The 10,871-nt window shown below is 41.5% G+C and overlaps 1 protein-coding gene across 1 annotated transcript in view; it reads right to left on the reverse strand.

The window, feature by feature from the left end:
* Nucleotides 1-10,871, reverse strand: part of IL1R1 (interleukin 1 receptor, type I) — a 120,055-nt gene that overhangs the window by 41,060 nt on the left and 68,124 nt on the right. Inside the window, exons 10-11 of the mRNA XM_006870765.1 lie at nucleotides 7,521-7,688; nucleotides 6,139-6,553 (exon numbers count right to left, since the gene is read on the reverse strand). Coding sequence (XP_006870827.1) covers nucleotides 6,139-6,553; nucleotides 7,521-7,688 — 583 coding nt within the window. The remainder of the gene's footprint in view (nucleotides 1-6,138; nucleotides 6,554-7,520; nucleotides 7,689-10,871) is intronic.

Genomic DNA, 10,871 nt, shown 5'->3' on the forward strand with positions numbered 1-10,871 from the left:
AGGTAGATGTGATCAGGAAATGGGCTTCCCTTTTCTCTCTTCTTCTTAAGAAGTTTCAAGATACCACTGTTGGTCGTTTTGACTTAACTTAGGATTTAATTTTCAATTTATTTCTTCTTTTGTCTGCTTGTCCTGCTCCACAATCCCCGTTCAGGCCTTTTTTCTAGTTGGAAACAGTTCAGGTCCAGCTGTGGCTGTTTGGTTTTAATTGGAAACTGTCTCTTTATAGTTCGAGGATATCTGTGCGCATGTGTAGTAGAACCCTCCGAGGGTGGGGCTGGGCTGCCCACTAGCTCAGACACCCCTATAATCACCAGAATGGAGGTGCGCAGACAGTTAGGGATCAATGAACAGATATCAAAAGAAAGAATGTCCACACCTTTATCTTGGCGGTTCTGCCAGGCATCTGTGGCCACTCCGATCCTTCCTCCACGTGGTCTCACCCAAGATGGTGGCTCCTGGAGCAGCTGAGTGTTCCAGACAAGAAAGCAATAGATTTATTGCTTCTGCCACAAATTCCCCCGGCTGTGAGCCTTCCTACCTTCTAAGTATTCCTTTATATGTAGTTCAGAGTTCTGGGACCATCCCCTGAGCCTGCTTGGTTGGGTATTCTGTGTTGTTGTTGGCAGAGCTCTTTGCTATACGTCTACCAGATCTGCCATCTTGTTTGTCCCCCTTGTCCTTGATTTTTAGGTTTGCTTTGTTTCCTCCTTTAGTGTCAGTTGTCATTGATGGTTTATAACTCTTCTAAAGCAACAACATATCCATCCATTGTTAACAATAAAACAACATTCATTCTATTTGAAAATTCCAACATGACTTGAGAGAACCAAGTTTATTCATAGAAATACTAACAAACTAGCTCTGGTAGTGAAATGGTTAAGCACTAAGTGCCAACCAAAAGGTGGACAGTTCAAAGCCCCCCAACACTTCCTAGAAGAAAAGGCTTGACGATTTACTACATAAATATTACAGCCTAGGAAACCTCATAGGGTAGTTCTACTCTGTTCTCTAGGATTACTATGAATTGAAATCAACTCAACAGCACACAACAATAACAACTATACAATGGGCATTGTCATAGTATATTAATCTTCTTTATAACCCTTACACAACCTCTGAATTCAGTATTAGATCCATTCTATATAATATTGAAAGTGCCAGGGGCTGCCAAAAGAACCAACAGACCTGTGTTGCAAGAAGTGCAGCCAGAGTGCTCCTTGGGGGCCAGGATGGCCAAACTTCATCTCTCATACTTCAGACATATTGTCAGGAGGGACCAGTCACTAGAGAAGGTTATCATGTTTGGTTAGGTGAAGGGTCAGAGAAAAAGAGGCAGACCCCCAATGAGATAGATTGGCCAAGTGGCAGCATCAATGGACTCAAGCGTGGCAACAATAGTGAGTTTGGCCCAGGATCGGGCAGTGTTTTATTCTGCTGTGCATAAGGTTGCTATGAGTCGGTACCAACTGGATAGCACCTAACAACAACAATAGATGAGGAGGAGTCCTGCTTTGGCACTGTGGGTTAATGCGTCATACTGCAAAGCTGTTTGAACTGCAAAGTCAGCAGTTCAAGTTCACCAGCTGCTCCTCAGAAACCCTATACAAGGTCGCTATGGGTTGGAACCAACTCGACGGCACTTAACAACATAGATGAGAAAGCTGGGGTAGGCTGTTTGTTTCAGTAGCGTGTAGGGAGATGATAAGAACTAGATGGACCTCTCACAGACTCTAAACCAGCCCCCATCTCCCTCTTTCTCCCTAGTTCCTGACAGAGCTCCCACTTGTTGGAAATGGTACAATTTAAAACACAGAGACACTGACTGTGTGCGCCCTAAAGGACTCTCTGATAATAAGTAGAGATGTAAACTTTGAAAGAGCATGCATTTTAGTTACCCAGTTTGCCAATTTCATTCACTTCCTGGGTCAAAGGAGAAAATAAATGGAAACTGCCTGTGAAATGTCACACTTTACAAATATTGCCCTCATCAGTTTTTGGATATGCAAAAGGATAATGAGAAGATATTTGAATCCATCTTGTTGTTGTCAAATGACATCGAGTCAGTTCTGACTCAGTGATCCTGTAAAGGATATCTGGTGTATGAGTTTGAACTACTGACTTTGCGATTAGCAGCCCAGTGTTTATCCTACAGTGTCACAGCAGAACTCCCAAATCCATTTTAGAAGTAAGCAAACTAACAAGAGTACAGTTGAGGGTACACAGTGGGAGCTCTAGGTGATGGTTTGAACTCAGTATTTAGTACTGGACTCCTCACAGAAATTCTCTTGGTAGAAACCTGTCCTCATACTGGTGCAGGCCTGGGAATGTGCAAGGAAGCAATGAAGAAAAGCAGACAAAGAAACAGTCATTTAAATGACATTACTCAATAACAACTCAATAGTAGGTTTCAGCAATTTTATTGGAAAACAAATACAGTGCATTGATCAATGATATATGCTGTACATGAATTTGGTATTTCACCATAGAAAAATATCTGGCATTTGCTGCACAATTATACAAACAAGTTAAAAACAAAAACATTCATCATTAACCAGTGCAAACATAATTTATCTAAAATGTCATTATGAGTGGTTCAATACCTTCTCTTTAATGAAAATATAAAATAAAATAAAGGCAGGAGAGAAAGTAGCAGTTATGCTAAACCAGTTTTAATTACTGGAAATTAAATAATTTGCTGCAATGGGAAACCCTTAAAATTAACTTCAAACAAATTATCAGAAAGTATAGCAACACCTCATTAATGGGGAGAGGTGAAATGAAAAACAAAAACTCAAACACAGTTCACATGAAATTAGGAATGTAGTCTTTTCCTCCGGTATCCTCCCTATCCTGAGGTAGGAGAGCCAGTTCACTTTCCTGTTTGGAAGCCTCCACCCACGCTGATCAAGTTGGGTTTTGTCCCTCCCTAAATTCCAGATAGGAGTCCTGATGTGGCGCTGTGGGTTAAAGTGCTGGACTGAAAAGTCACTTTGAACTACAAAGTCGGTGGTTCAAGCTCACTAACTGCTCCTCAGAAACCCCACACAAGATCGCTGTGGGTTGGAAACAACTCGACAGTGCTTAAGAACAACAACAAATTCCAGATGAAATGCTAATTGCAATTCGTGGTTGCTGGCCAATTTTGCCTCTAATTCTAAATTGCAGAATTGGCTTTCTTGGTATTACTGATGCTAATCTCCTATATTAGGAGTTCTGGTAGAGTAGTGATTATGAGTCAGGCTGCTAACCTCACGGTCAGCAGTTCAAAACTAACAGCCATTGCATGGGAGAAAAGATTTACAGCCTTGGAAACGCTATACATGGTTGCTATGTGTTGGAACCAACTCCATGGCACATAACCACCACCACCACCATTCTCCTTTATAGATGACACCCTAAGAATCATCAGCAAAGAATATAATTTTTAAGCACTTCACAGCCAGTTTTTGGAACATGACACTTTAGGGTGCCATTTGTGGATGCTGCCAAAGAGAAAGGCCATTTTTGTTGAAAAAGTTCTCTCAAACACAACACCAACTCAATGCTGTCAAACAGGACCCAAGAAAAGAAGATGGAAACACTCAGTGTGCTAAATTCTGTTTGTCTACCTCTGACCTTTTATGAGGGGAAAAAAAAAATTCTTCTGAATAAAACGTTGTGTTCCCCTGTAATATTAGATACTTATTGTTGTCCTTATGAGGTGCCATCCAGTCAGTTTGGACTCACGGTGCCCTACTGTATAACAGAATGCAACATTGCCCAGTTCTGTGTCACCCTCACAATTGTTTGCTATGTGTGAGGCCATTGTTGGAGCCACTGTGTTAAGGGTCCTTATTAGCTGTCAAAAATACACAAAACAGAAAGTCTGACCTTGTTCAGACAGCTTAAACGCGTAACAGTTTTTATAAAAACCTGCGCATATGTGTTTCAGTAACTGACACAGACACCTAGTTATGTAGTTCACCAGAGTCTCTAGCTATCTAGAGGGCTGCCATTCCATTAAAAAACGTACTTTTTTATATACTCTTACTCACCTTCACCCAAATTTTTAAAATCATTCTAATTTTAATAAGAGGCATTTACCTCTACAGAGCATGGTGGCTCTGTAAGATAAGCACTGGACCGTGAACCACAAAGTCGGCGGTTTGAGCCCACCAGCCACTCATCAGGAGAAAGTGGAAGTTTTCTGCTCTGGCAAAGGTTTACAGCCTCAGAAACCCTATACAGGGTCACTATGAGTCAGAACCAACTCAATGGCACTTAACAATGGCCACACTACCAGCTTTTGGGAAACAATGTATAAAAATAAAAAACAGGTTTCATAAAATTCTAAATGTGATCTTTGAAAATCCCAACATAAAAAATTTGGAATTAGGTTTCTTAAATACAAGTATTCCTAGACTTAGCCACCACCTAAGATAAATATGTTTTGTTTTTTCTCACAGAAGTGCCCATCCAGGATGGTGGGCATTTATTAATCTGACCAAAGCACTGGACTAAGGACCAGAAATTGAAGTTTAAACCCATGGTCCAATAGTACTGAATGAATGAAAATATATATATATATATATATATATATATAGCATAAGTGACCTTTTATATATATATATATAAAAGGTCATTTATGCTCTTTCTGAAAATCATTGCAAAAATTAAGATAATCTGAGAACATCATATAAACAATAAAGTACAATGTAAATATACAAATATTGTATGTGCAAATTACTTGTGGAAGGCACCTAGGGGCAAGAGACACACATAGGGTCTTGCCTCAGAGGGCGTAACTTCTAACTGGAAAAAGAACATCTTTCTCAGGAAGTGATAGCAAACAGGAAGTATAATCAGATTGAGAGGAAAGAGCATTTCAGGGCAGGCATGCTGACAAAGTTTCTTGGGGAATAGTGCCTTTGGACTAAATTTTGAGATTCTGTAAAATTCTGGTCAGCTGGGGAAAATGGGTGAAGGCATTTGTTCTATGCAGAGAAAACTGGGTGAAAAATTGCATGAGAGCATGCCAGGCTCCAAGGGACCTGAGTCTGACAGTGAAGGGGAAGGTGTACGGACGCACAGAAGCCAGACTGCAAGAGTGCAGGGCTGTAGGGTTGAAATGCTGGGATCTCATTAAAAAAAGAAGCCCTCAGGAGATTTATTAAGATTATTAAGATTTTTTTTTAATTTTTTTTTTTAAGTAAGATGAGATAAAAAGAGTTTTATGGAGGTGGTTAGTGGTTAGTCTGTAGGTTGTGGCTGTGCATATGACGGAGGGGAGAGAGGGAATTAGAACTCAGCAGTTGTCCTTTCAAGGAGTTTTGGTAGCGTACTGGTTACGAGTCAGACTGCTAACCTCAAGGTCAGCAGTTCAAAACTACCAGCCGCTTCATGGGAGAAAGATGAGGCTTTCTCCTCCTATAAAGATTTACAGCCTCAGAAATCCCATACAGGTTGCTATGAGTTGGAACCGACTCCATGGCACACCACCACCACCAGCAGCTGTCCTTCAAAGAAGCAACAAGTCAAGTAAAGTGCAGGTGAATAAAGAAAAGCAGATGTTCAATCCAGGAAGGAAATATAAAGAGCTTTAAAAAATACTCTCTCCTTCAGAAATCTAAGGTTATTTTAAAATCTTGGAATCCTGAAGCATCCTGCTGTCCACAGAAATGACATTATTTGGAAACTGACTACTGGCTGTATAGTGTGTATGAAAAACGCAAGGCAAGTATAAAATTCACCAAGAATATTTCTGACTTCCTCTGTGAGGTGTCATTCATGTAAGTCTGCAGTGCTGGCCAGTGCAGGCACACTGCTGAGTTCCCAAAAAGGTCCCCATTCAGTCCCTCGGGAGATAAACAACTTCATAAAATCTTCTCTCGGATGATGGCATTTTTGTTGCAAGCTCTTTTCTGTTCCAGGGATTTTCCTCAGCAGTTCAAACTTTAAGAGAAGGGCCACATCACTTCTTGTCTTTTTATAGACCTTTCCAAGCTCTCAACTCTACTTCATCCTGTCCGCCATTGTCACCACATCCTGCTCTGTGAACCATCTAATTCCAGGCGACCTCAGGGGTAAAGGACGATTCATGGAACACCTTGACATGAGTCTGTGAAAGAACTCTTTGCCTAAGTTTTTCCATGTTACCCAAGAGGCATATGAACTTCTCTCAGGCAGTTTTCCATAGAGTCTGGACTCGTGACTACAGACAGTGAGTTGTATGTGGATGAAGGCATTTTCCGCTGAGCTGGCATATGGTACCTTACGTTTTTCCAGAACTTTGTCTTTGCAGACTGTGGCTTCTCTGTAAAGTCCCCTGACCATCGTATGGCCCTGTGCTTCTGTTTAATAAATTTAATTGATTCTGACATTTTCTCACAGTCTTGGATTTTCTCCAGCTCGAGCAGGATAACTTTAATTCCATCTTGAATGAGCGCACTATACATAGCTATCTGCTCTTCAGATGTACTGCCCAGCCAGCTGAATCCTAATGCATCTTTGACTAAAATAATAATCAGTCTTCTGCTTTTCTTTATGTTTGCATCCATGACCTCAACAATGTCTGAAAACATAAAGCACAACACATTAAGTACAATTCAATCTTTAATCATTCTTTATAATACCAAGATCTCACGTGGTCCTTCCCCGCCCCTCATGTCTCCAAATGGTCCTTTTTCTGCACTTATACTTAACATTACTTAACAAGGCCAGCAGTTGAAGCTCACCAACTGCTCCTCGGAAACCCTATACAGGGTTGCTATGGGTTGGAATTGACTCGACAGCACTTAACAACAACAATATTTAACATTTAAGGAGTTTTCTGTTTTAAAGATCAACTCAAAAGTTCATCCACAGAATCTGAACATTTCATTGAGGACTAGGAAGAATATTCAGCACAAATGTAAAAACCTTGCTAATTAATTTTTCACACAACACCTATTTTATATTATTGGCATCTCTGGATGGTGCAAACAGTTAAGTGCTTAATTACTACCTGAAGGGTTAGTGGTTCGAGCCCATCCAGAGTGCCTTGTAGACGGTCCTGGCAATCTGCTTCTGAAAAGTCATAGTTTGGAAAAACTGGAGCATTCTACTCTACGTGCTGTGGCCGTCATGAGTTGGCATCAACTTGATATCCACTAATAACAACAAACTATTTTATTAGTTACACAAGAACTATTTCGTCCAACGAGTCGTTAAGCTTTTCAAAATGGCAGATACATTAATTAATTATTATCCCAATAATGATGAAAGATGAGGCTTTCTACTCCCATAAAGATTTACACCCTCGGAAACCCTGTACAGGGTCGCTATGGGTCGGAACCGACTCGATGGCACTTAACAACAACAATGATGCAAATGAATATTTTTCAGTTTAAAAATGTAAAAATACCAGTACACACCAAGAAGGTTCTTAAAGCCAATAAATATGTGCACTTATGCCAGCGTTTTCTAGAAAAATGGAACCCAACTTTAGTCATTAAATTATTTTCACAACAATAAACCTCATTTTTTCACTCTATACATACCTTCCCCAACATAGTCATTCCTTCCAAAAATGAACAAATTATATCCACACTGGTTTTCCAAGACCTCAGGCAAGATTTTAAACACAAAAATATCTGAGTTAGAGGTAGCACCTTCTCCAAGGGTCTTTGGATATAATATGTATGCATCATAGATCTTTCCATCTGAAGCTAAAGAAAAAAATATATATATATTTAGGACCAAAAGGAGCAAGAAGCTATTTGGCAAAGTCATATTCACAAACCTACATTTCACATTTAAATATTACTTTTTTGGTACCTTATTATGAATGAAATCACAATTCCAAAATTACAACAGTAAGTTAGAAAGTATTGCTACTACTGCCCCAATTCATACATGCATGGATTTATTCCAAACAAAGCACATTTAAACATGTCTCTCCAATGTGTGTATGGCTGCAGACAAGTTGTCTCAGTACCATGACTGTCTTAGTTTCCCTAAAGTACCTTCCAAAAAAAAGACTCAATAAAAACAGTGACTTCTGAGAGGTTCTGCGGGGCAAAGATGTCAGTTTAGAAAGTTATGGAAACTGTTTATTGGGATTTCAAGGGGGTAATCTTGGTAGATTTTCTTAAAGTACACAGGGGTTCATGATGAAGGAGTTTTAGGAAAATTGAAGGAGTTTTGGGAAGAAAAAGTCCAGTAATGTTTGCACCAAGGCATTTCTTTCCATCATGACAATGTATCTGCTCACTCTTGTAGGGTAGCAACAACTATCCTACAAGAATTTCATTGGAAAACCTCACCCCATCAACTCTACAGCCCCATCTTACTCCTATGACCCCTATGAAATTCTTTTGTTTCCCAAACTCAAAGAACACTGAACATTTCCACTTAATATTGGATAGTGGTGGTGGTGTGCCATGGAGTCAGTTACGACTCATAGGGACCCTGCATAGGGTTTCTGAAGCTGTAAATCTTTTCTCCTGCAGAACGCCTGGTAGTTTCGAACTGCTGACCTTGAGGTTAGCAGCCCAACTCATAACCACTGTGCCACCAGAGATCCTTAATAATGGATACTAAAGTAGAATGCTGGGTGTGGAGAGGCAGTTTCTGACCTCTTCTAACTTAAGGAGAGGAAAGAAGAATCAAACTCTTCAGCATCAGCCCGAGGCTGACTCCTACGAGGCTGACAGACACGCACCACCCTCCACCCTTCCTTACCAGTTCTGACCCCAACCATCCCTCCCACAATAACAATAATGTATTGCAATAACCACACAGAACTCACAGACAATACTCAGAATTATGGGGCTTATGAGGGGCATTAACAGGTCACAATTTAGGATAAAAAATGCTCAAGACACAGTTCTTAGGTCAGGGCAGCCCCTTCCCAGTAATTCCCAAAGGCAGTCCTCTCTCTGGTCCTTGGCCTCTCACTCACTCAGCTTACTGGCTTCTGCCCTGTGCCAGCAACATTAAAAAGTTTTTTCAGCCTTGGTGATAAATGCCCTAAGGCATGCCTGGGGAACATCCAGCCCACTGGCAGTATGAGGCCCAACTGCAGTTCCAGCCATCACATTTTTGTTGTTGTTAGGTGCCATCGAGTCGGTACCGACTCATAGTTACCTTATATACAGCAGAACGAAACACTGCCCGATCCTGGGCCAACCTCACTATTGTTGCCACGGTTGAGCCCATTGCTGCTGACACTTGGCCAATCCATCTCGCTGGGTGGGGGTCTTCTTCTTTTTCTCTGACCCTCCACCCTACCAAACATGATATCCTTCTCCAGGGACTGGTCCCTCCTGACAATATGTCCATCACATTAGAGGCTAGTTAATTAAAGGTTTGACCATGGTGATGGAGGTTGTGTGCCATCAAGTTGGTTCTGATATATAACGACTCTGTGTAGAGTTTTTTTTTAATAAATGTTTTATTGTGAATTGTGTGATAGTTTACATGGGAGAACATTAGTTTTACATTTATTCTATCATACATTGTTTCATTGCCATAGTTACCATACCATCCATGCATCATCACCCAACCAAAGGGTATACCCTGCAAGCCTGCCCCCTAGCACCCCAACAGTCCTCAGCATACAGCCCCTTTCCCTTTCTGGATCTCAAGTCCTCAGCCATTCCATCTCTTCACGTCATCTTCTCTGCCTCCATCTCAGGCCTCACTGCTTCTCTGGGTAGGGTCCCGCTCTCAGCTCTTCTCCCTTGATGGTCCCAGGGACCTCCGTTCCTGGACTGCAAAGTCAGCCACTCTCCCCTCCTTGCTATAAAATGTCTGCCTTTACACTTCCATCCCTCACAATCAGTCCTGATAACAATTCTTCACTGTTGCATCATAAGAGATCCATCTGCATTTCATTTCATCAGCCCTTCCTGGACAGGCTGGATACAATTCACTGGAGACTCTACCTTCCTCCACGCCCTTTGGATCTACGTTCCCTCTCGAAATCTTGTAAGCCAGTCACTTCTTACCTTTGTATCCCTTCCCCCGTTTTGGGTAGCCAATGTCCAAGTTGCCCATCCCTGTCCACTCTTTGTGTGGAGCGGGTAGGAATAATTCTTGCAGCAGGGATTTGTTTCTTCTTTTGTGCTACTGCATTTATGGCTGTAGGTCAACTTTATCAAATTGTATCAGATGACGCCTTTTTCCTCTTCTTTCTTATTCATGTTGAGCTCTGTTCATCCAGTCATTCAAGCCAGGTCAAGTGGGTATCATCTGCAAGTGTGGGTATTTTTGCGTCTGTCTACCCTCTTCTTATCAGCTGGACGCTTTGCTCTCCACTCTAGTCCTCTGAGGTTGTGTCATTGACTCTGAGCCCATGAGTCCCAGGTCCTGCCTCGCTGCTGGCCGACTGGGTCTCTACCCAGGTTCACAGTAGTCTGATGGACGATGTAGGGGTTAACTGGCCACTTCATTGATGTTCTTCAGTCACTTCCCCTTATGGGTGACATGCGTGGTTGCCAACCTGAGCGTGTGTTTCCATTGCACCTTAGCCTTGGAAGAGGATTTACACCGAGAGGACCCGACCACCTCCCTTGATGTCTCCTGGGCAAGCAACTTGCTCATTCTTGTAACAGTCAGACTGCCCTTATTGTTTTGTATTTTTTCTGTAGGTCTTTCTTTCAAGAAATATCTTCTGGTTTTCTAGCTGCTCCAGGCTGGTCTGCTTGTCCTTTCAAGTGGAAGATTTCCCATCTCTGAAGGTCTGGATGTGGTTCAGGCTTCCATCTGTAGTCTTATGTAATGCATAGTGGCCACAGGAAACCTCCTTCACTGGACACACTGTAGCCCCATTTTAGGTATTCCAATTAGTTACAGGCAGAAGACGGACTTACAAATATCTTTGGTGATATTTCTGGCTATTTCTTTCT

This window comes from Chrysochloris asiatica, unplaced genomic scaffold, assembly GCF_000296735.1.
Source record: "Chrysochloris asiatica unplaced genomic scaffold, ChrAsi1.0 scaffold00150, whole genome shotgun sequence".
Lineage (NCBI taxonomy): Eukaryota > Metazoa > Chordata > Mammalia > Afrosoricida > Chrysochloridae > Chrysochloris > Chrysochloris asiatica.